General features: G+C 29.7%; 1 protein-coding gene across 1 annotated transcript; it reads left to right on the forward strand.

Annotated features, from left to right (window-relative positions):
* Positions 1-1,586: 1,586 nt before the first annotated feature.
* LOC147810104 (protein spire-like) lies at positions 1,587-27,388 on the forward strand. Its single transcript, XM_087162973.1, has 9 exons — positions 1,587-1,637; positions 1,706-1,768; positions 9,675-9,780; positions 10,902-11,056; positions 13,751-13,885; positions 17,724-17,825; positions 19,859-19,980; positions 23,940-24,118; positions 27,225-27,388. Exons 1-8 carry the CDS (start codon positions 1,587-1,589, stop codon positions 23,965-23,967), a joined length of 762 nt encoding a protein of 253 aa, XP_087019099.1. The 3' UTR covers positions 23,968-24,118; positions 27,225-27,388.
* Positions 27,389-27,511: the final 123 nt, after the last annotated feature.

Genomic DNA, 27,511 nt, shown 5'->3' on the forward strand with positions numbered 1-27,511 from the left:
AGAAATAAAAGCTCCCATTTCAAAATTTCCCCATTAGACTAAAAAAGCAGATTTTTGAAATTAAATTTCATTGTACAGGAAACTATATTATGGGAAATTTTTCTCTGAAAGAATTATTTAAAAGATAAAATTAATTAATTAAAAAAATAATACATTCCAGAGTGCAAAGCCAAATCTCTCAACAAAAAAATAAGCACATTTTAAGTTATTTTAAGCACTCAAAAAAAATTTTTACGCACTATATACATTAACAAAATGTAAAATAGTTTTTAAAAACTTTACATGATCATGATAAAATAAACTTTTAAAAACATCCAATGATAAAAGCACTTTTAAATAACGAAAATAAAAAAAGCACCTTTAAGCACTTTTTAAAATGCTACGCACCATGCAAATTCTAATAAGTATATTTTTTTATAAAACATTATCTTTTCCTACTCAAAAAATAAATTATGAGATACATTTCTTAAAATTCAAGTGATATAAGGATCTTAAGTTAGAAATTTTTTTCACAATAATGCTGATAAACTGTAGAATTAATAAATTTTAAAATTCATGGCAAAGGAAAAACTCATCAGATGAAAAAATTTAGGAAACTATCTAAACAACATACATATTAAACAAAACTTATATGAGTTGCATCAATAAAAGTGCTGGCTTACTTTTTTTTTTACACTTTTTAAAACATTTACTAAAACAGCATTTAAGTATTAAATTTTGGTACTGCAGGGACAAACAGCAGTTAAGTTTCAAAATAAGGAACAGAGAAAAAATTTATAAATGATATAAACTATTTGTGAAGTGTAGCTAATTTTCTAGCATTTGCTTTTTTAGTTTGTAACTTATCATTCCTTAATTTTGAATAATTATTTAAAAGAATATTGGACATAACTTTTATACAAGCATATATTATATTACTATTTAATTTTTTACAAGTACAAGAACCAGAAAATTCTATGCCTTCATCCTGCAGTTTTTCCTTTACCAATTCACAGAGTAAATACCTTTGATTCTGAAATTTTAAAAACTCTTCTTCATAGGGATCATTGATGCATGTTTGAAAGATTTTATAAGTCGTTACACACAGCATCATCATGAAATCGCTAGGCCATATTAAGCCTCCTCGATCAAGCCCACACAAATACTGCTTGATATCATCAGGAGCTTCGATGACTAATTCTGAATGCTTGTCGATGGAGAGTTTTTCTTTGCATTCACTGCAAGATTTTGAAACCACCCGTGCAATATATCCTCCAATGTACAATAGTACTTTTTTGTTATCAATCATCTCAGAGGATAAAACAACATCTAAAAAGAAATCAGGATGAGGAATTTCCTCATCTTCATTCTCTTTTAGAGATTGCATAAAAGATTTGATGTTGAATGTTCCCATCTTTGCAGACTTTAAAGTCAATAAACTAAGGAGTTTCAACTTTCGTTCAGACTCTAAAATTTGAGTGACAGAAACTTGATAGTTACCACCACTCATCAGTCTGTACTGCCCAAATCTAGCTTCCAACTTATCCGTTTGGAATTTTCCAAGCAGAATAAAGTGGGGCTGTACGGTTTCAAAAAGGTATTTTGTGATGGAAATTAACGATCTTGTTGTATGCAAGAGTGCGAAAAAGGTTTCCCTTGTAAGTTTACCACTTCTTGAAGTCGACTTAACAAACGATGGTGCTGGAAGAGATTCCAATTTTTCAAGCCAATCACAAAACTTGCACAAAAAGGACAAATTTTCACTTGTGGTACTGAATATGGGATCACAGTAAGCATCTCGCTTAAATTTACTCTTTTCTGGTGTCTTGACGTTAACAATCTTCCACCATTTAGAAATAGTAGAAATAAAATGAATAGTGCCCTCAACATCCTGTCCAAGTTTAGATTTTGAGACCTCTAAAGCTGCAATTAGTTTGTCGTCAAACAATCTTAATGCATGGTTTACATTCTGCCACTCCAGATGATTTGGAAATAGAGCTTTTCTTGTTAGACTTGGAGCTAATTTAATACAATTATTAGAATCATTGTAGTATAGACTTTTTAAGTGTAAAATACTTGCATACACATTTTCTTTCTCTTCACTTGACTCAGTGTCAGCTGGTATAAAAAAAAGTTTGATTGATATCATGCTGATTAAGCCAGTTGTTCCGGATGCATTTCAAAATATGAACTGTATCAAAAAATAAAAAGAGCTTCTGTCCAGGATTGCAATGCTCCACCACACAACTTTTCGATTTACACGGTTGTTGTCACCAATAGCAGCTAAAACTTTATATCCTTTAATACTCTTAAAACATGCAAAAGTATGGGCTTTAAATCATCTGCTGTTTGTCTGGCCATCGGAAATAAGCCTACAATGTCTTTATTTTTTGAAAATATGGAGCTTATTAAAAAGTTTCAGTGTTTTCACTATTTATGGATAAGCCCACTAATTTGCCTCCTTTATATGTTACCTGCTGATTAACATAAATTTCATCAGTAAGCATACTGTTTTTTCATGCTCCTTTAATTCTATACACTTCTTCTCCAAGTACTTGATGTGGGTACTTTTAACTCCAGCTTCCAAATTCCCTATGTTCTGTAGTAGCGTCTTCAAATGGTAGGGATGCGGCAAAGTAAGTTTACCTGAATTTCGCAGAAGACGATAGGCAGCAGGATAATTGAAATAAAAGTTAGAAGCCCATAATAACATTTCGGGTTTATAGCGTGGGACATTTAGTGAAGATAGTTCTAACTGCTGGCATAAAAAAGATATCTTTTCATTTGTTGTTTCATCGCTTGAGTCATCAATAAACTTCTTTAAAAAAACAACAGCATTTGCTAAATTAGTAGCATTATTAAAATGATTTTTATATCCATTTAAGTGACTCAATAAACACTCAAATGCTGTCCAAAAGAGACACTTACAATTGTTTCCCAATAACCACTTAAGTTTAAGGGATCAACTTGGACATTATTGTGCCAAACTTTAATGCTTAGTTCCTTGGATATCAATATTAACACAAGAAACGTAGGAGAGTCAGATAAATCTTGTTTACCTATGAAAATGTTATCTTTTTTATGAACCACAATCCACTGGTCTGGCAGCTTCTTCTCAAAATTTTGCACAAAATCTTCATAATCTTTAATTTTGTCATCAGCAGACCATTGCATAAATTCTTCTTCCCTTCTTTTTTCAAAAGCAATAATTCTTTCATCTGGAGCTTTTCGTTTTGGGGGCAATTCCTTAGTTAAGTAAGAAGGTAAATTTGGGAAAAATAGAGGGAAATGCATCAGGAGTTAAAATTGGGCTCTTTCGAGGTACAACGAGTATCGAACCATCTGGTCGTACTGCTTTATGTTCTCTTTCAATAAAGCGTTCTTCAAAGTGCTTAAAACAGATTAGAATCTGTCGCTTTTCGATGACAGAGTTTCTCCCATTGCCTCCCTTTGTTCTAAATTCTTTTGGGATTCTCCTTTGTAATTCGAACGGCATGATCGTGGCATCTGCAAAATAAAGAAATACATATAGCATGTTCCATTTATTTGCAAAAAAATAAATATTTAATTTGATATGAATTTTAAAAAAAAAAATTGGAAAAAAAACTCAATTTTATATACTTTTAATTCAAAAGGCATTTAAAAATTATAAATTCAATCTCAAGTGTGCATTATAATTTTAGAAATAGCTTTAACAAATTTATAACGCATGGGTCAAGCTAATGCTTGAAAAGTAAGAAATAAAAAAATAAATACATGAAACAGATTCAAAATATCGTTACAAAATAGTCACTTTCTTTAACTAAAATGGTGTAAACATATCTTATTGCTTTTCATACTTATTTCATGCAAAATTATAAACAAAACTAGTTCCAGTAATAGCTTTTATAGTCAGTGATATCTTTTTTTAGTCAAATTTATTTATCACAAGTAAAAAAAAAAAAATTTAAAGACTTTTTATTTATTGATTGTAAAAACAAGAATAACAGAATTACGGCTATTTAATTACAATTATGACTTAATATCAGTTAATTTCTTACATAGACAATTAAACCTATGGATATTAGTGCAGTAGATAATCACTTGATAGCATGTAAGGCTTAAAATAATTGAAGAAATAAATTTTACAAGTTGATTAAGTTTAAAAAAGATGTATGACTGCATACGCATAATGGTTCGAAATAAACTAAAGATGCAAAGTAAAAGTAAAAATATATATTTTGCGATAAATACATAAAGTCATAGCCCATCATTTGCTATGTTCAATCTATTGAAATTAGTTTTTATTATTTTTCATTAAAAAATTATTTTTTTCACTGTCATTTATGGTACAATCGTATGTGTTAGTCTTCATAAAATATGTATAGATTTCAAAAATATTTGCTCAGTAAAACAAAATTAAAACTATATGTAGTTCCAGTTTTGCTTTATTGTGTATTTAAATTATTTGAAGTACTAGAAACAGTTACCTTATTGTTTTTTTAATGTTGTTCATAAAAAAAATGTCAGGTAATTGAAAGAAAAACAAAACAGTAATATAAGATTTATGTTTACAAAATGCTTTAAACCAAAACTAATATGCAAATCAAAATAAAGCTGCAATGTAATTTGAAAAACATTAAAATTATAAATGTAGATAAAATCAGGTTTTAAGTTAGTAAAATCAGAAAATTTATTAATATTTGAAAACTTAAAATAGACTAATTAAAAAAAATTAAGCAGCAATTTATTTTATGTATATGTTATGTTTAAAACTCTTTTATACACACTGATAGATACTTGCTTTTTATTTTACGTGTTAGGTAATAAAATATTCAACAGAAAATAATTAAGAATTAACTAAAACCTGATGTTTGTATAATGTTTCAAATCAAAACTGTAAACCAAAACAAATGGAAAATCAGAACTAAAACTACAGTATAATTTTAAAAACATAAATTAAAATTTTGTATATGTGACTATAATTTGTGGTCCAAAAATTTAAAATGAAAAAAAGTGTACTAATAATTCAAAACTGAAAACAAAAGAGCAATTGTTTTTATATGCGCCTGTAAATAATTAAATTTATAGGTACCAGACCTTATTAAATATTGATGCATCAAGCATTGCCTACTATATTACATGTCTGGTAACAAATAATAAAAATTAATAAAAGATACTTAATAATAAAATATGACTTCATCTTTGCTTAATGTACCAAATCAAATTAAAGAATTTTTAAAAATTTGAATTAAACAAAAAACTATAACAATTATTCAAGACTGAAAATTTAAATTAAAAATTCAAATATTTAACATTTTATGTATTTAATTTATAAAAATCAATTGAGAGGTACTTATGTAAATGTTATTGATACTTATTCATCACTATGTTGAATGTCAGATAATTATTTTACTGTTTTCACTGTCATTTATAGTACAATCATATGTGTTAGTCTTCATAAAATATATATAGATTTCAAAAATATTTGCTCAGTAAAACAAAATTAAAACTATATGTAGTTCTAGTTTTGCTTTATTGTGTATTTAAATTATTTGAGGTACTGGAAACAGTTACCTTATTGTTTTTTTAATGTTGTTCATAAAAAAAATGTCAGGTAATTGAAAGAAAAACAAAACTGTAATATAAGATTTATGTTTACAAAATGCTTTAAACCAAAACTAATATGCAAATCAAAATAAAGCTGCAATGTAATTTGAAAAACATTAAAATTATAAATGTAGATAAAATCAGGTTTTAAGTTAGTAAAATCAGAAAGTTGGCCAGCATAGCCTCATTGGCAGAACGTGGGATTCACGTGCGTGAGAACAGGAGTTTGAATCTAGCCAGCCGAAGACTCCCTGTGTCGTAAATGGTGACTGACTGGTGTATGTTAAATCTGTCTGGTCACAAAGTCCTCCATGTTCCCATAACAAATTATACCCCTAGGGGTACTGAATTGGGGATTGACCGTTCTCTGGTTCAGGTTAAAATTATGATCTGTGTATGAATGGGTTCGTCCTATAAGCTGGTGTGACTTATGGGTGTGGTTGAAGTCTAATTCTTGGCGACAGATGGCATCACTGGAAAACAAGAACAATCGCACCTTTTGCCTTAATGGCCTACAACGACAACAGCATTAGTTAAAGTTTGTACCTACAAAATGGTTGTGGTTTCTTTTACATGGTGGTCCTATATAATGTGGGCTCCTCTTATTTCAGGGATGAGATTCTTCCGCGGATTCGCGGATTTCCGCTTTTTTTCAGATTTTTCCATTTTTCCCGCTAATTTCCGCTGAAATTGTTTTTTGCACAAGTTAAAATATTTTATGAGGAATTTAATTTTTCGCGGAGCGAAATTATTGAAGTCCTTATTCCTCCCTCTGAAGTTTCTCTAAAAATCATTTCCTTGGGATAAAACTGGTTGACCTTTCTTTATTCAGAGATGAGATTTTTTTTGTCTCTCGAATTTCAGCTTTTTTTATCAAAAACTCCGATTCTCTGAAAGTTTCGTTTTTTTTATAAATATCCCGCTTTTTTTTTTTAAATTCAGTCGTTGAAGTAAAATAATTATATTTATTTACGATTTTCAAAAATAAACAGAAAATTCAATCTACGCCCTAGCTGCTAATCCTTCCGCATTTTTACTTATATTAACTATTTTCTCCGATTTCACGCGCAGAAAATAAGATTTTCCGTATTTTTTATCCGTCGGCTGGATAGCTCTTATTTTCGTAATTCAGACGTCGCTGCTTCTTGTATTCTGGCATGAAAACAAAAACAAAAAAAAAGAAGAAACAAAGGGGAAAAAAAGAGAACAAAAATAGAGGTGTATTTGCTGTGAAAATATTTATTTGCTCATTCAATTAATTTTGTAAATTTTTATTTATTATGTCTAAACAAAAACAATACAAACAAGCCTATTAGAAATCCCAAGTCCAGACTCTGCAAATATCTTGATTTTTATTCACGCGATTTTAATATCAATCATCGATTTTCGTATTTACCTGATTTAAAAGTTGCGCATTGCGATTCTTATTTACGAGATTTAAAAATCCAGTATCGTGTTTTGTATTTATGCATTTTTCAAATCGCGATTTCATTATCAAACCTCGATTTTCGTATTTACCTGATTTAAAAGTTGAACGTTGCGGTTCTTATTCAGGCGATTTAAATATTGTACATTACGATTTTTACTTACGAGATTTAAAAAATCAATATCGCGATTTGTATTTACGAGCTTTTAAAACCCTATGTAGCAATTCACGCGAGCTTAAAATCCAATGTCGTGATTCGTTTTTGCGGTTGTAATTTCGCACGATTTAAAAATTATGCATCGTGATCTAAAAATTAAAAAATCATGATTTGTATTTTCGCCTTTTTTAAATTCGATGTAGATTTTCATATTTACGTGATTTAAAAGCCTCATATCGGGATTTATAATCACATGGTTTACAATTACAAGTTTAAAAATCGCACTTTTTTTTTATCAAATTTTTGTTTTTATATATATATATATATATATATATATATATATATATATATATATATATATATATATATATATATATATATATATATATATATATATATATATATATATATATCTTTTTTCTTGGATTTCCTCTTTTTTACTTTCTGACTACTCTCATCCCTGTTATTTGATGTGCTTGTACTTAATGTAAAAGTTTTGGTGACATATTTTATGGATGAGAATAAGGTATTGCTAAAAAATTAATAATGAAATTTATACCACCAGTTGCAGAAATTGATAAATTTTTATTAAATCAGGGAGTTTTTTCCTGAGTGATTGTGGCCATATTAATCCATATTATACAATCAGTCTAAAAAATCAGTTAGTTTTTTCCCTATGTGATTGAGGCCATCCAGTGTTGGTCACAAACCGATAACAATTTAAATTTATAGTTATTAGTGTATACATGATCGTGAAAGACCGAAATCAAGAGAATGTCAATTTTCACCAGTGAAAGTCAGCAATTACATAGTCGGTGCAGTGAATGTCCGAAATATTTGTTATATCCGAGTTGATATTCATTTATTCGTTGATATTAAAACATTTATTTGATATTTTAATGTCTGCTGAGAATAGATTAGGAGAAACATCAGTGTTCACAGTACCAGTTAAATGCATACTGGACAAGGGCACTGGTCCTTAAAAATACAATGGTACACCGGGCAAATGCATACCGGGCAGTGGCACTTAACTCTAGTATATATCTTGGACATTTACCAAAGCGACTGTGATTGTCAACATTCACTGGCGGAAGTCAACAACCACCAATTTCAGTTATTCACAGTAATATATATATTAAATGCTGTTGTTTTTAAGCATTTTTGTACTTTATTTGCCATTGCAAAAAATATATTAAGTTCCTTAGATGTAGAGTATTTCACATGTTATGCACTTATGTAGTAGTTAGCATGAAATTTCTATTTTATGGTATAATCTATTTGCCTTGACAGCTTTAAAATTATGACCTAGATTTATAGATATATTCACTAATTAAAAAGTTTTTTACTTTTGGAAGTTGATGAAATGAATTAATTTCAATTCTAATGTTCTGCGCAAAGTAGATAGATGACTATATGTGTATCTATCAGGGTTCCTAATTTTTTTGATTTAAAAAAATTTTTTAAAAAATAAATCAGATTTTTTTTTATTTAAATTGGATTTTTTTGATTTTTATTCAAATACACTGTAAGAACTTTGATTTATGATTAAAATAACTTTATAAATGTTTAATCAATATAAATTAATATTAAAACTTATAAGAATTTATAAGAATATTATTAGAATTTATAAGAATATTTTAGAAGGTTTAACTACCTAAAACAATTTTTCATTATAATACATAGCTTTGAATGCATAGCAACCATTTTGAAACAAATACATGATTGAAATTTAAAGACTAGATGAAATAGAGAATTTAAAGAATAGTTAAACTATTAAAACAAAGTTTCAATTACCAAACCATAATTTTAATTTAAAATTGTGATTTCTTTTTTCCCCCCTTCTTTTTCTTGATTTTTAAAATGACAAAATAAATGTAACAGATTGTGTTTATAAATGTAGTCATTCATCAAAAAATAAATAAATATTTAATCTCTATATTTTTACATTAAAATATAAATTTTTAATCCTGTATCAAAATTGATAAGTTAAGCTTAAAAAAAAACAAATTTAAAAATCTATGTACTCATTTAAATTTTTTTTCACAAAATTCCTTTAATGTCAAAGATACTGCAAACATATTATGTGGAAAAAAAATACTTAAATGATTACTTTAATCTGTACTTTCAATCTCAAGCATCAAATGATGTTTAAAAATGTAATTTCAAATATGTTGGAATTTAACACATACCAAGAAAGAAAGTAATTTTGTTAGCTAAAATTAATTAATGCAGCAATATTAAATTTTGAAACTAATGCAGCAATTTATTTAAAATAAATTTTTATAAGAAAAGAAATAAAAGAAGTATCAATAATTTAAAACACTGTTTTTTAACTTTTTAAATCAATATATATATAAAAATAAGTTGATTTAAATCGATGATTTTTAAATAAAAATAATTTGATTTAAATCATGATTTAAATTGTGATATAAATCAAGCTGATTTAAATCAACAAACCCTGGTACAAGTATATAAATTTTTTTTTAAACATTTTAATGTGTAAGAATTAATGTTTTATCTCAGGATATTGATGATCTACCTCAGACTCCTCACGAGGAACCGAAGTCACTACCTCTTCAAAATCGAAGTAATCGGCAGTCTTCCATTGAACGTAGTAATAGTCAAATAGGTAAACCTTTTTCCATCATCCAATTTGTATGAAAATTAAATGAACATTTGAATTATTAAAAGTAATTGTCAGTCTTTCATTAAAGTTATTGATTGGTAGCCTGATAATGGTTTCTCAAACATCCCATTCATATGAAGATTAAATTAGAATATCAAATAATTACAGAGTATCTGCGCACCTGGAAAGTCGTGAAAAATCAAGGATTTTGGTATTGAACAAAATTTGTCACGAAATATAATGATTTTAACTATTTTTGTTTTAAAACAAGATCATGGAAAGTCATGGATTTAGATTGCCGAAAAATCTAATTTTTAAAATGGAATTTACCAATTTCACAGTTTCCAATGTTCCGAATATCTGAATTTGTAACAAAATCCCCACTCATAGTCATATTTTATTAAAATATAGCATGTTTTTATCCTGTTCTTTAAAAATTATGGTGTTCTTTTAAAAAATGAAAGAACATAATTTCTAGAGCGAATTATCTTTTAAACTTCCATGATATTAGAATTTTTTATCTATTTATTATTATTTTTATTTTATCAAATTAAAATTCTAGTATAGGCTTCTTATATTACACTTACCTTTAATAAGAAATAAAACAGATTTAAATAACTGCATATATCTGACTGTATTTAGTTATTTGCTTTTGTATTTTTTTCCCATTGTATTTTTTTCCTTTATTTTATTGCTTCAACTCTTTCTTTACTCTGTTTTTTAAGTTAAAAATCTATAAATATGAAGATGCAGAATATAACAGTTTTGGTTATATCTATCATTTCAATTAATGTTAATATAATGCTTTTTTTAAATTTATTGTTGTGTTTTTGTCAGAGAAAATAGTATTTTCGTTAAGTCATGAAAATTCTTGGAATTAGTCACAGAAAGTCTTGGATTTGAAAATCTAAAATGTAGCCTGTAATTAAAATAATCAACAGCTTCTTTAGAGCCAGATTTTCAACAAACTAATCCTATATATATATATATATATATATATATATATATATATATATATATATATATATTGGGTTCAGAATGTTGAAAAGATTTGGTAATGTTTATTTAACTTTAAAGAAAATGTATCGATAATGTAGAAATGTTTTTTTAAATTTATTTTGCAGAAAGTGTGGGGAGTAGAGAAAGGAGACACAGCATCAGCGTGTGTGAATCTCCTCCTAAGTCTGGTGACCAGACCCCACAGTGTGAAGAAACTCTGAAATATTCCACACCATTCTATGAATGTTCTAGTCGGACAAGATTCGACTGTTGGAAATCTGTAAGTGATTTCTCAATATATATATATATATACCCTTTTTGTGGATATAATTGTGCGAGCTGATGATGAGATTATATCTTTTCACTTTTTTTGTTTTCCAGCCTTTTAATATATATTTTTTTAATTTTTTTAAAAATATTTTATTTTAGGTATATTTCTTTTTCTCTTTTCAATAATCTTTAATATTTTCCATGTTTTCTCTATATTTTTTTAACTTATTTTAGTAGTTACATGTATGTGCAGTATATAAAACTTATTAGTTTTATTTTTTTATTCTTCTTTTTGTCTTATTGTGCTATTTATATATATATATCAGGGGTCTGTCTAGGTTTTTCTGAGAGGTAACTATTTTGTGAAAATTTAGACATAATTTGTGGAAATTAAAATTTATATTAAAAAAAAATCAACGCAAAAATATGGATTTATCGTTTTTTAAGGGATACAAAAATAAAATTTTAAGAAAAAGTATTTTGTGAAACTACCGTTTTCTCTAAAGTTGAATTTGTGAAGGTGCCGCTAAACGGTAGTAAATTTGGCCTGAACAGACCCCTGTGTATTTATATATATATATATATAAAGAGTTCAAAATGTAGAGAAAACATAGAAAAAATTACAGAACAATGGGGAAAAAAAAGAGGGGGAATAATAATAATAAAAATCCGAAGAGAGGAAGAAAAAAAAATTGATCTATTTGTTTGTCTAACAATTGCTTTTCTTAATTTTCTTTGTTTTTTTAATTTTCTTTGTTTTTTTAATTTTAATTATGCTATATATATTTTGCTTAAGCCAACATATTAAATAATTAATCCGTTTTAAAACAAGCACAATATGATAGCATATTAGATTTTTTCTCTTTTGTCTAGCTTTTTTTTCCTCTCTGCTATTTTTTTTTTTTCATTTTTTTTTTTCACTATGACATTTAAAAGTAACACTGCTACCTCTCCTTTGAGGGAGAGGTAACAGCGATCAATGTGGCTCTGATACAGCTAATTCCAAGACACCTCTACAAAAAGACTGTTATTCTCTCTTGACTCCAAAGCTGCCACACAGGCCATTGCATCTAAGGAAATGCCCATATCCAAGAATATACAAGATAGTCTCTTGGAGAAATTGAAGATCGATGGTTGTCAGGTTACTCTACAATGGATCCCAGGACATTGCGATATCTACGGCAATGAACAAGCTGATATATGTTGGCAAAAAAAGGCACACAAATAATCCAACAACTAAATTCCAATATATCCTTTCATTCCACGAAAATCTACATCAAAAATTTAATGTGGAAAAATTGGAAAGTGTCCCTTTCTTCCCATATATCCCTGAAAAGTTGGGGGAACATTTTAGACTGGGGCATTTCAGACAGATCCCGTGAAAAGGCTGTGGCAGAATTTAGACTTGCGGTGGGTCATGACTGTCTTGCGCACCACCTCCGAATTAATGGAAAGGAAGCACTTGATGGGATGTTCGGCTGTACACGGAGACTCCGAAGTGAAAAGATATTGGAGTGCTAGGCAACTGCTAATGAGTCATTGACTTTTTTTCTCTTATCTATTTCATTTGCATATATTCTTCTTGTTAAGAGTTTGTCAATTTCTGCCATTAAAAATAAATTAAAAATTAAAGAAAACCATTTAAAAGTAAGATTTTTTCCGTTGGTCACCATAGATTGCCTTTGTGGGGGGGGGGTGATTTTGGTAGCAGTTCCCACCAAGGAAATATTAAAGATCTCTTGAAATAAGGTAATTTATTATTACAGTACAGAACCCGTTATCCGGAAGTCGGAAAACCAAAAAAGCGGTACAAAATTCGATAAATTTTCCTGACATTTTTTTTTCCTCTTAAAATTTTAGGATTTTTCTTTCTTTTTTGAAAGATGTTTACCTTACCGTCATTTTGGAAATAATTATTAGTGTATTATTTCATCATTTTTCTCCTTTTTATGATTATTTCCAAATATTTTTTTTTTAGTTGAGTTTAGCAATAAAAAAACGGCTTTTTGTAGCGATTCAGAAAACCAGAAAAATCAGTTATCTGGAATAGCGATGGTCCCGATCGTTCCAGATAATCGGTTCCCTACTGTATTATTATTTTTTTTTTTTTTTTTTTTTTTGGAATTGCAACAGAAAGTTTTTTCCTTTTGTATTAAGAGATTACGTATTAAAAAAATATTTATTGAAAAATTGTGATATTAGAGAAGGCTGTGTTCCTCCCTCTATAAAATGTGAGGGATCAGAGATCCCCCAAGTTATGTGGTTCCTGCAACTGTTGATGTTGAACAGAGTTTTTACAAGATGTAAAGAATGAAGAATTTACTTTAGGACATTAGGCAGTAAAGAAGGAAGAATTTACTTTAGGACATTAGGCAGTAAAGAAGGAAGAATTTACTTTAGGACATTAGGCAATCTTCTAATTTAAAAAAAAAATATTTGACAACACAATTCAATTCTGGAAGAAGGTTAGATTCTTCCTTTATCAAATAATTAGTTAAATTTTATTTTTTTAAATTTTTTTTAAAAATTTTTATCTCATTTTTTACTACATTGATAAATGCAAATTATGCTTTGTGATTTTTCACAAAAAGTGGTGGTAATATAAAACAATTTTTCCAACATTTTTAAAAACACTATTTTTCTTTTTGAAGTCATTTCATGAGGCTTTAATTGTATTTTTCAAGTCATTAACATTCTTTTTCAGTCTCAGTGGCAGAGCCTTGAATGTCTTTCCTTGACTTTAGAAGAAGTCGTCCACATCCGCAACGTTTTGACGAAAGCTGAGCTTGAAAGTCTAATTGTAGATCCTACACTCTACGACGGCATGTGCAAGGGAAAGGTAATCACTGCTCTTTGCTTTTGAAACCTGCTTATTTATTCTTCTTTAGTTTAAAAAAAAATTATTATAAAATTCGTCAACATATTAAATTGATAACTGAAAAAATAAACTGTAAAAGGATGTTTTCAAACTCATCGTCATCATAGCTAGCCAGACAGCCCAATGTGGGCCAATGCCTTCCTCTAAACATTTCTCCATAACGATTTCCAATTTATCTTGGATGTCCAATTCTTTTCATGAATTGTAAGAAATTTTTCCATTGGGTCTAAAAAGGGATATCTTTTTTATTGAATTATCATCACTCATTCGAATCACATGGGCCATACAATTCATTCTGTTTATTTTTATGTATTTAATAATATCGAACTGTTAATGTTTAATAATATCGGGCAAAGTTAAATCTCCTTCTCCAGTTATTGTTTTCAGTTACACCACCAGGTATACTCCTCAAAATCTTTCTCTCAAACATTGTGATACAATTTTCCTCCAGTTTTGTCATTGTCCAAGCTTCAGAAGTATATGCCAAGACTGGTCAGACAAGAGTTTTGTAAATTAAAAACAAATTTTCTCAACCCCTAGGCAGTCCTATTTGCCAAACGGAGTCTTGTTTTTTATTTCAGGAGAAATTTTGTTATCAACTGTTTTCAAACTGACCACCATTTTAAAGCAGCAACTTCCAGCAGTCTAAGAACAATGTTAACAGATGCCTATGCAGTCTGTTATAACGACAATCTATAATTGTAGATTAAATTATGGAAAGATGAAATTGTGCGTTATTATAAGCAAATAAACATATTTAATGTTAAAACAACTATAAAAAGAGTAAAAAATGTTTAGACATCAGGGGCTTCGCAAACTTATATTTTTGGAGGAACAAAATTCACATTTTGCTGAATGAAATTCCTATTTTGACCAAATTATAGATAAACAATCATTTTTATTCTTTGATAAATTTGATTTAAACTGTTCATGATCATCATAAATACTTCATTAATCTAAACATAAACTTATTAGTGATACAATTGATAATTTTTTTTTAACTTTGTGTTACATTCACCCATATTACTGACCAAACTGTAATTACCCATTCACTGTTATACTTTTCAAATTTTTCTTTTTTGTATAAAAATTGTGCAAGTTTTTTTTTTTTTTTTGAAGAGGAGCTAATTGATGTCTTGTCTCTAAATTTCTGCTGAAACTGGCTGGTTTGTATCACTAAATATGAGCTCCATGACAAGTGATTGAAAGAATAGGCTTTTCAATGACGAGGAGGGTATTTGATTTATTGAGGAAGATATATAAAATTTTATGGTGGCTAATATAATCAAAAAAAGGTAGCAACAAAATGGCTTTGCTTACAGTTTTTTCTCTTTTCCAATGTACAAACAGCCTTTTTATAATTTTAATAAACTTATCTTTTTTTTTATTTCTCACTAAAATTTCTCCTAAAAAAAAACTACAACCAAATTTAAAGAGAAAAGTACATTCATGAGAGGAATAATTCCAAAAATATTTTATGAATAACTTAATGTTCGCATTCTAAAGTGAATTGTATTTTAAAAAATTAAAACGCTTTGCAATTTATGATCTGTTTAAAGTAAAATTAAGTTTGTTAAATCTTGTATACCTATAAAACATTGTACTACAAAAGATTTTAGCTTAATAGATACATTTTGAAATATCATCTAATTAAGTGCGGGGACAGAGTTGTTATCGACAATGTCAACCTTCATCTATGAAACCCTAACATAGAATCGAGTTCTAGTGAATTGGAATTATATTTTTGTAGGGGTATAAACTCCCCTACCATACAAACTACCCCTATAGCACTCCCCTACCATAATTATATTTGCGATAGAATTCGAAACATGAATACTGCTAGTCGATTCAATGCTGTTTTGTGAGAAGCTGGGAGAGCTGTATTAAGATCATCGTACTTTTTTAGAGCTGTATTAAGTTCACGGTCGTGGTCGCTCCTGTGTTCCCTTTAGCAATCGAGTGTATACATTGTCGATCAAGACTGAGCAGCAATAGCACGAGGAGATGGACAATGTCGCAATCACAAGTAGCAAGTCAACTGTTCAATGTGGACCATCCAATGAAGTAGGCGTTTGTGTTCAGATCAAAGTGGACGTTAATGTCAAGATAGACGTGTTCATATCAAAGTGGGAGTTTCTGTCTAGGTAGGCATGTTCACATCACGTCCGAAGGTCACCAATGTGGGGATGTATTTATCGACAATGTTGACCTTCATCTATGAAAAGGTACCCCACCATGTAATCGAGTTAACATGTCTTATATACATGTCTTATATAGAATTGGAATGGTATTTTTGCAGTGGTAGAAACGCTACATACGTAAGAATCATCTTGTAAAAGAAACTTTATATATGAACGTTAATTGTATCACTAACTAAAATAGGAACATTTATTCATTTTACAATTTCAACTAAGAACTCTGCTGCCTGGCCATTAAACCACTTAGTAACAGGTTCTTTCAACATGTCATCATTTCCCAAAGTGCTTTTCACCTAGAAATTCTTCAAGTTCTGGAAACAGATGAAAATCTGGTGCTGTATGGTGGATGATCCAGTTAAACAATTTGTTAAGATATAATGAAACATAAAAAGTCTGTGTTTAAAGTTTTAAAAAAAAATATTCAATTTGAAATAAAATAACATTAAAAGCTTCTTAAAACTCTGGACAAGATATTACAGATTAGGCCTACAACGCAGATTTTCAGATCATCAAATATATAGAACATTAAAAATTCAAATAATTGAATGAATAGGTGATAATTTTATAGTTTTTTCAATACAGGACAATAATTAATACCTTTTACAGTAAGTACACATCACTTTCTGCTATAGCTATCCTAATGCGAAGTAAGCAACATTTTCATCCATTTAAAATGCTTTGTTCATGAATAAATTTTACTCTCAAACGAAAAGTAAAAGGATGCAAATCGAAAAAACATTACATATATGATATTCATTGTTGTTTACAAAACATTTTTATACAATGCAAATTTTGACTCCTTGATTTTTTCAGCAAAAATGAATTATTTTAGTCTTCTAAACATTTTTTCTTGTATATTATTGCTAAACTAGCTTCCTATGAAATTAATTAACTAACAGGAATAAATTGGTAACTTCTTATGAAATTGTGTTATCACTCGATGACGTAATGTGCGCAAATGCCTTTGGTTTTCTTTGCATTCACGATGCTGATCAATATTATAATAATAGTGTCTAACAATATTCCTGTGCTACTCGGGTACTCATTTTATCGAGCTTTTACTGTATGTAATTTATTATGGTCTGACATACTGCAAAAATATTATTTTATAATATTTCCCGTTAGCATGTTTTCTAGCAACAAAGTTAGTTACTGGTTTTGAAACTTGGTGAAAATAAATTCCAGGTTTCTTGTGCCGAAGGCTGCAAGCTGTATAGTTTGTCTATTGTAAGAACTCTCACCTCCAAAAAGTCTGAGGCCGTCTGCGACTATGGAAACAATGATAGTGCATTTTAGGGAGGGTAGCTTCTCTTCACTCTAAGGCTAACACGAAGAAAAATATTCCCTTTCTTTTGCCCACCCGAGCTAAAACCTGTCCTAAACAACGACCCCTACTTGACTACCCCTACGTGAAGTAGTTATACTTCGTTACCATGGTCACCGCCACAGGGCCAGACGAATGGCATGGGGATTTCTCACTTTAGACAAACTATACTATCTCTTCCTGTTTATCTTTAATTGATTTTTTTTTGTCCGATCTTTACTGTCAATGTAGAATTTTGTGACTATTTAAAAGATAACATTTTAACTGTTTGTTCTAGGTCTGTTTCACTTGCAAACAAGTTAGGTTTTCCTTCTTTGGTCCATGGAAAATAAAGTGTAAAATGTGTGAAAGGACAGTATGTGATAAATACAGCAGTAAAGTAAGCTTTTATTTTATTATCCTTACCTTTAACAGTTTTTTTTTCTCACAAGGAAACTCTTTCCACTTTTTAGGAATTATTTTGGTAGGTTTTTATGAAGCTCTTTGTTGTTGAATTGAAAGTCAACGATACATTTCACTATTAAAGTAGAATTTTATGAAGCTCTTTGTTGTTGAACTGAAAATTATTTAAGGATGTTTTTTAAAGCTCTTACACCAGGGAGATTAAAAAAGAAGGGGCAGTTTAAGAGCTTTCGCACAAAGCAAAGAAATCTAAAAAATTCTTACAAAATTCCACCTAGATAAGAAATACTAAAATCACTAAATAATTCTCAATTTTTGAAAATTGACGAATTTTAACCCCAAGCGCCACCTGTGCTTAGCTTTACATGGTTAACCATCCATAATCTATTCTTTTGTATGGTACTTTTATGTATACTAAGAAGCCTATGCCATAGTCATTGCAAGAGACTAATTTTTGAGAATTCAGAATACTTTATCAGAAGAAAAAAAATTCACACATGTAGAAAAGATTTTTTGAAATGTGCTAAATATTTGTAAAAAGCTTAATTCCCTTGTTTTTAATTTTGATGATTATTTGAAATTCTCTGAAATTTTGAGGATGGACTTTTAGAGATTTCTATTTACTGAGGTGGACATATACCCTCTTTCGACCCACCAGCTAACAATGCGCATAGCTAATCCTATGTTTTCTACTTTTACCAACCCCTAGAGCAAAATCACCTCATGATTTTTAAGAGTTACAGAAAGAACCCTACACTGTGAAAAGGAAGGAAGAAATAAGAATATAAAGAAAAGAAAAATTTGCATTTTTTGCCCAAATCAATCTAGTACTGCGGTTCTGAATTATTTTTTCGACCATGAAACTAAAAATGGAAACTCTTAAGTTTGCTTGAAGCTGTGTATATTCTATCCAAATGGAAGACTGTTGATAATTTTGAAAATATTTAATAAGAGCAATGAATCATCGTTTTTATCAATAATTGTCCTGGAATTAAAAAGACAGTTAATGTCACAGGTCTAAAGTGGCATCTGAATTGGTTTTTGGTTTATACATATGCAGAAAATAAAGTAGCTTTTGATTAATAAACTTGATTATGGTATCAAAAACTATAAAATAAGCTGGTTTTGGTTTTCAAAAGGGAGCTTTTATAAACGCTGAAAATGATTGTCAGATAAACAAAATTTTTTATTTTTCATTTCAATTATTTTATTTGAAATAATAATTTCAATGAGAAATATTGATAGAATATTTTATCTTAGATTCTATATTCTTTTAATAATTTATTCGATATATTGTTTTAAAAATTATTTTTCAAATTTTGGCAATTTGCCTTCCTTGGCATTTTACTTCAATAATTTTATATAAAAAAATAATAATAATTAATTTCTAAATTGTTGTTTGAATATAAGAAAAATTACCGATTTCAAAAATCATTACTGTTTTAAAAAATGTACTTACATCTGAAACCACTTGATCCTACCAATGATCCTGCAGTGGGCTGATCGTAAAGACCCTGTAGAACACCAAAGTCAAGCATTGCTGGCTATGGTCAGTAAATGACCACTTTGATCAGCCCATGTAGAGACTGAGGGTGCACGGTATCGGTCCTCGATAAATTGTTCGACTGTAAAGTGCTCGACTATCTGCACAAGTCATCGGGCTACCAAAGCAAATGAGCCATCCTCTCTGCAGAGAATAAAAATTGCAATGACATTTCTTCGAATCATCCTCAAGGATGTTTCTCAGACCGTCGCCAATATCCCATTGTGCAGCTTTAGAGTGACCTAAATAAAGTACCTCCGTACCTTATTGATCCTATCACTGAACAGTAAGGTTTGAAAAACACCTTTTGAGAAACTCTGGTCTATTTATTAGCCATGCACAAATATTTGTGTACTTGGAACATGATGAGCTCACATAATAATGTCCATTTTTGTTTGAATAACAAGGGTCGTTATATGAATTGCATAAATGAAGCTTCTCATGTGTAATGTTATTCCATTTTCCAGATGCGTATCCCAACTGAACATTCTGCCAGGATACCAGTTTACATGCTGAGTCCAACCCCAAGTCCACCCCCTGAGGAGGAAGCTAGTCATAGTTTTTGGAAGTTTTCTGAGATGTTTAGCAAGTAAGATGAAGTTCCTATTTTACTGACCCTTTCATAATAAGTTGTAGTGTATATCTATCACTACAAAAATACAATTCCATTTCCCTAGTATGTAAGACATGTTAACTCAATTCTACGAAGGAGTACCTTTTCATAGATGAAGGTTGACATCGTCTCCTCACCCCACAAAGTGTTTTCTTGACTTTATTTGGCTGTCTTAAGAGGACGCCATACCATGGGGGGAAACCTTTCATTGCAAATTCTTTTTCACCTCCATAACTAATTTGAAATTGAAACTAAAGAAAAAGGGAGTTCAGATAAACCTAGAGCAAGGCATGAAGTTTCAAATAATGAAAAGAAATGTTTTAAGTATCAAAATGAAAATAAATTATACGATGATAAGTTAGGATTACGTAATGGAAAAGTTCTCTTTCAATAATTTGTTTGCATTTTGATATTTTGATTTTTTTTTCAGCAACTGAAACTTCATTGCTTACTCTAGGTTTGTCTGAACTCACTTTTTCTTTTTTTTTTGAAAAATTTATCATGAAGGTGAAGGAGAATTAGCGACGAAAAGTTTCACCCGTGGTGTGGCGTCCTCTAGAGAGCACACTGTATCATGAGAGAAAATTTTTATGGGAAATTCTATTTCATCTCTGTTGATATTTTACAGAAAAGTGATTTCATTTAAGCCTAGAGTAAATATTTTTAAAGTAACTAAATGTGTTATTTCACTATGCAATAAGTTAAACACATTTTTTCAACATTTGATACTTCATTGTTTTCTCTAAATCAGGTATGGGCAAACTGCGGCCCGCCAGAAGGTTTTATCCGGCACGCAGATAGAATTTTAACTTGCCGATCCATAGCGAATATAAACAATATACACCCATTTTCTTGTCTAATTTGTTTAAAGCTATTTTTGTTCTTTCTTTTCTAACAACAAAGTACTGACGATCTTTTTACTTTCTCTATTTTTGTTCTTCAAAACATAAATTGATGGAAATAGCTAGCACAGTCAGCTTCAATTGGTAAAATGTTAAAAGCAAAAGTTCTAAATAGAATAGCAGAAAATTGGTGCCATCTGAAGCAGTTGTTTCTAAATATGCCAAAGTTTGAGTTTTACAAATCATTACCAAAAGCTAGTTTCCCAAATTTAATATCTCAGGCCCAGAAAATCAGTGCTATGTTTGCTTCATCTTATCTATGTGCACAAGTGTTTTCAACTATGAACCTTAGAAAAAATCATTTCAGAAGCAGACAAACGTTTAGCCTCGCTCCTTAAAATAAGAACATCTCGCTTGGAACTTCAATATAAGGAACTTTTAAAAATGAAATCCTAATTTCATTCATCTCATTAAATATTTAAATAAAAACTTGTATATCATTTTTTTTATTTTATTTTAGAAGTTTTTACTTAGCTCACCAAACTTTTTTTTCTTTGCATTTTTGCCTTGGATCAGAAAGGTTTGTCCATCAATGCTCTAGGTGTATAGTTGAACTCACTTTAATCTATACTTTCAAGTAATTATGAAGAGAATTTGCCGTGAAGGGTTTCTCCCAGAAGTATAGCATACTCATAAAATTATAATTATTTTTGTAGCATTTTATAAGATTGGAAATGCAAGGTTCTTGCCCCATTTAAAATCAAACAAAATGCAACTCATTTTCATACAAAATAATGTTTATATTTAAATAATGTGTTATTCTTTACAATATTGGTAATAATATATCAGTTCAGATTTTCTTTCACATTTTTCTCTTTTTATTTTATACTTCCATTTATTCATTACAGTCTTAATCTATGTAATGTAAAAATTGTTAGTTTGTATAACTTAAGAAATATAAAATACCTTTTATATGTTTTCATTTACGTATACAGTGAAACCTCGGTTAAGAGGACTTTCTTGGGACCGAAAAAATTGTCCGTTTATGAGAGTTGTCCGTCTACAGGAAGGATACCCTAATAACGAAGTTTATCACCATAAATTGTTTTTAGAATATTTTCAAAGAAATAATGAAATAATCTACAAGAATATATATTTAAACTTTCAAAAATATTTTGCGATAAAAAAGAATACATTAAAAAGCTTGATATAAGTACATAATTCTAGATGTAGCTACAGATAAATGAATATGATTTTCCTATTAGCTCAAATATTCAAGTCAGACATATGATACCGAATAGGAGCTTTTAGTTTTCAGTCAGTTTCAGTTATTAGATTTACATCCCCTTACACCTAAGTATTACTTGATAGGGAACATGGTTAATACTTCATATAGAAAAAAAAAGTACAGCATACCTGTAAGTCATGAGGACCTATGGAGTTGATTATTCACTATTGATCATTAGGGCTGCAGGTTTGTCGCGGCGCGAATTTCCGCGAAATTGTCATCTTTTTTCCTAAAATCCGCTAATTTCTCAATATGTCTTGACTTGCGTGAAAATTGCTTAAAATTCGAGTTTTTTTTTTTATTTATTATTTTTATAAAACAGAATTTTTTATTTTCCTGAACCTTAAATTGAATGTGTAAAATTGATTAGATATTTAGGGGAGTGAATCAATAGCAAAATGACATGAAAATAGTTCAGAGATAAGAGATAATCACAATCTTGTCAACTAAGGTGGTCTTTCTACACTTAGGGAGGGTAATTACCTTCCTGAAGTCAGTAAGAGTACAAAAGAAATTGGAATCACAAAGGAAGAAAAATGTTATAAATCAAATCTTTGACAGAAAAATTGTTATACATGCTATTGCACTGGGCAACGAAATTTCTACTGCCTTTCTACATATTCAGTTAATTTTTCCTAGGCGGCTTCTTGTGATCTCTTAAATATGGATCAGTTTCTTAGATAAGAGGGACAAGTAGTTAGTAGGGACTTGTAACTAGAAGTTTGAATGTAGAATGTTTGAGTTTTACAGCATTTACTTCTTACAAAGCAACGGCCAAGGAATTGCGCGTTGGTGAAGGAAAATTGATCGAGTTTTGGAAATCAAAGGCCAAACGCTCCAAAATTGGCAATTGGATGTTTGTCGGTGCCTAAAAACAGCGTTGACGCAGAAAGATCATTTTCTAAGTATAAAAATGCATTAAGTGATGAAAGACGAAGCATTAATGAGAATAATCTGACAATGTACAATACTTTGTACCAAAATTCTGTGCATTTAAATAAAAATGTTAATATTGCTTGAAATTCAAAGAAATACTTTTATTGTGTATTTATGAGCTTTTTTTTATTATTTGCGCAATTTCTGTCTTTTGCATCATTTATATAATAAATTTTTTTATGTTTAGAATTTGTGTAATTTTCAAAATTTCCTGCGATTTTTCCGCGAATTTTTTCCCGCGACAAACTTGCAGCCCTAGTTATGATGAAGGTGACTACATTATGATGAATTATTTTATAAAAATTAGGCAATTAAGATTTTAGATAAGTATTTTATTTTAAAATTGTCATTGAACAGCCGACCCGATTTTGTGGTTTACGACTACTAACGCTCCACTCAGTAGCCTTGTAATTTTGAACCTAATCTGGAAGACAAGGGAACTCCTGTATCAAGTAGTGTGAGAAATTTGCCTTTGTGGAGGAATTTTTGATGGAACTAACCCACATTTGGGTTACATGGTGAGCAAAATCTCCCAAGGTTAACCTGATGGCAAGAGGACTCTAACCTCTGATCCGTCTACCATTGAGGATATTTTACGTCAGTATTGTGGTCAGTGCAAGGCGAATGCGGAATTCGTATCGACCAGCTGGGATTCAAACCCGGTTCAGCTCATGAGACTGCGAACGCTCCATCACCTGAGCCATCTCGGCTCTTAGGTTAATATTGTAGTGGATTTATGTCTTTCACTTACTTTATTATTACAGAAAAGTCTTTCATTCTATAAGTTAGCAAAAGGTTTATTTTTTTTTAGAAAACTTGCATTTATAATTGAATTTGAATCTAATTATACAATTACCATTGACTTACAGAAAATCAACTGTCAGAAAGTCCAGATAAGTCTCAAATGCCGATTAAGAAGGAGATATCTGAATCTTCATTTCCAATACAATATGATGAAGATAAGGAAGAACTGGACAGAAAAGCTCCTGTCAAACGAGAAATTTCTGATTCAGGATCTGAAGGTTCAAATGAAGAAAATATTGCACAGGTTCGGAAGTCTACCATTTTATATTGTATTTATCCACTGACAATATGTATAAATCTTCATTTGCTTAAAAAAAAATATGCTGCTGGTAATAAAAATCTAAGTGTTTTGAGTGCTTAAAAACAGGTGCTCATTCTCAAGACTCCATGATGTGAGTGAGGAATATATTCATGCCTCATTCACATCTGGCGAGTCTTGAGAATGGGCACATATTTTCAAGCTTCAAAACATGTTGACTCTGAATATTTTTTTTTTTTTTTTTTGCAAATGAAATTTTATATCATCAATATGTCAAATGGAAATCTTGCCATTTTAAAGTTTAAGATATTTTTTCCATAATCATCTATAATTTACTCAGTTAAATCATCTTGATAATCCATCCTGCTTTATCCATATTTTAAATATCTCCAATACGTGATTTAAAATCATCGCTTGGTTTTTAAAATCTTTGTAATTGTATTCATTCATAATAAAAATAGCATTGGTATTTATTCATCATTTTGATTTATAATTAATAGTATTGGTATTCATTCATCATTTTGATTTATAATTCAAATAGTATTGGTATTCATTCATCGCTCTCCTAGATCAAATTGCCCCCATAGATAGCACCCAGGGGTGGTGGTCGGTAAAACTACATTTTCTTTGTAGTTAACTTCAGTAGCTAACTCTGTAGTTCTACTTTATTACAATTGTTGTTAACTATAACTACTTTTTTTTGAAAAATGTAGCAACTACAAACTACTTTAGAAATGCGTTCACTACTCTGCTACTTTTAGAAGACAAACTTAAATGGAGAACTTAATTTTCGACGATAGTCAAAATGGTGTTGAATAAAAAATTGGCTAGGTTAAATATATGCATTCACTACTCTGCTACTTTTAGAAGATAAACTTAACTGGAGAACTTATTTTCACCGATTGTCAAAATGGTGTTGAATAAAAAATTGGCTAGGTTAAATATAAGGAGATATTAAGAAGTTTTAATTCATGTTTACATGAAATAGTTTTTTTAATTTTAAAGCACTTTTTATGTATTTGTTCTTTTAACTTTCAAAATCTATGCTTTTCTGGTCAGTGATATAGGAAATGCTAGGAAGTAATCAAATATTTGTGATTTAAGTGATCAATGCTTTTTTATATCTTCAAAGAAATAAAGTGCAAACTTGCTGGGGAAAAAAAACAAAAAACATTGTCAAAGTACGAAAAACAAAAAAGCTGACCATGCCGAATAACTTTTGATCTAATGATCGGATCTTCACGTTCAGGACTTAATCTTAATGATTTGAGGGGGTGACCGAAAATAGGCTGATTAATTAATGCAGACGATATTTTAATTTATGAAATCAGATACAAAAGCGTACTTTATAGTTCCTGTGAAATCGAATTCTAAGAAAGTCAGATATTTAAGGTTCGATTTCTGAGGAACGATTCGACCGATTTTGCCTAGTATCAGTTCCTGGCCAAATTATTTGACGCACTGAAGATTCTATATAAATTATCAACTGACTTACACGACTGAAACCAGTTTGCACTTGTTTACGTTCGTGTATTAATTGGTTAACATTGTAATGCAATACTTTAAAAATAATTACAAATAGGAAGTATATAAAAATCTCTAGAAGAGCACTCATTACATGTATGTTTAAATATAAATGTATCGCATATACACTCGTGCAAAACATGCAGTTATTAAAACACTAGTTATTAAAAAACTGCAGTGCGTCTAATGATTTGGTCGAATTAATAATAATGTACTAATATAATACCTGATATAATAAATATTTATATAATCTATCGTCAAATTTACATTATATATCGTTTAATTTAAATGTAAACAAGTGCAAACCGCGTAAAAGCTGTATAGTATCACCTAATAATTAAGATTTTACATAGAAACTTATAGTGCGTCTAATAATTTGGCCAGGGGCCGTAGATCTTATTAATGCTCAGCCACAGAGGCATTCTCATTGCGTACGTTTACCCGAAATATAGTAAAGGATAGTTTAGATGAATGCAGTAAACCATTTTTATTCCGTGAACATTTAACGAAAACATTTTACAATATTTTTATTCATAGCTTTCTTTTATTTACGTCGCACTAGAGCTGCACAATGGGCTATTAGCGACGGTCTGGGAAACATCCCTGAGGATGATCCGAAGACATGCCATCACAATTTTGATCCTCTACAGAGGGGATGGCTCTTCCATTTTGGTAGCCCGACGACCTGTGCGCGAAGTCGCGCACTTTATGGTAAAACAGTTTAACGAGGACCGATGATCAAAGTGGTCACCCTCCCGCTTGCTGACCGCAGCCAGTGATGCTTGACTTCAGTGTTCTACTGGGAACTGTGTCTTAATGATCGGGATCATTAATTAAATAAAAATGACCTATCAGTATTGATTATTGACTCATTTGGTTGGAGGAAAAATTAGCTGCTAAGTTATTAGTCTACCTGCCACAGGCTACTAACTGAAAATTTAAATTTTTAAGTTTATTTTGAAGTCAACAATCATTGTCAGATTAACTTTGGATAACTCAGTCTTTGCCTTCAACTAAATTTACTAATAATGGTTTTGATACATCAGATAAATAAATGGTCTAAAAAATATCTAAAATCAAATTTCTACGCAGTTATTGGTTAAAATTCTTCTCACCTATAGCCTTTGGAAGTTGTTATAGTTTTCTCTCCTAAACTAACCGTTGCAATTTTTTTCAGAAAAATTTTATTTGCAGGATTTTTAACTACCAAAAACTTTTCCTAAGTGTATTTTTATTATTGTATGTAAATCGAGAAATACAGTTTCTTTTTCATTTCAGGCTCGTAATCAAGCTTCATCTTCCACGAATCTTAAGGAAACAAAAAATAAGAAGAGTTTTAAATTTTGAAATAAAATGTTTTGTTTTAACATTTGTAATTAAAATATTTATTTATCACTTTTACTTTGATGATGATTCCTATTAAATATTTATTTTGTTTATTGTGAATTTCTGGTTTTCATTGTATATTCTTTAAAAGTTACCAAAGTTTTAACTACCAAAAACTTTACCTAAGTGTATTTTTATTATTATGTATAAATCATTAAATACAGTTTCTTTTTCATTTCAGACTTGTAATCAAGCTTCATCTTCCATGAATCTTAAGAAAACAAAAAATAAGAAGAGTTTTAAATTTTGAAATGAAATGTTTTCTTTCAACATTTGTAATTAAAATATTTATCACTTTTACTTTAATGATGATTCCTATTAAATATTTATTTTGTTTATTGTGAATTTCTGGTTTTCATTGTATATTCTTTAAAAGTTGCCATCCCTTTGTCGATGTTGCCGTTCTTTCCAAGTAATAGCTAGGAGACGGAACCCTTGTGAAATCCTAGAAACAAGGAATGATTGATG

Source organism: Parasteatoda tepidariorum, chromosome 5 (assembly GCF_982258835.1).
Source record: "Parasteatoda tepidariorum strain Cologne lab strain chromosome 5, Ptep-v5.0, whole genome shotgun sequence".
In the NCBI taxonomy this organism is placed as follows: Eukaryota; Metazoa; Arthropoda; class Arachnida; order Araneae; family Theridiidae; genus Parasteatoda; species Parasteatoda tepidariorum.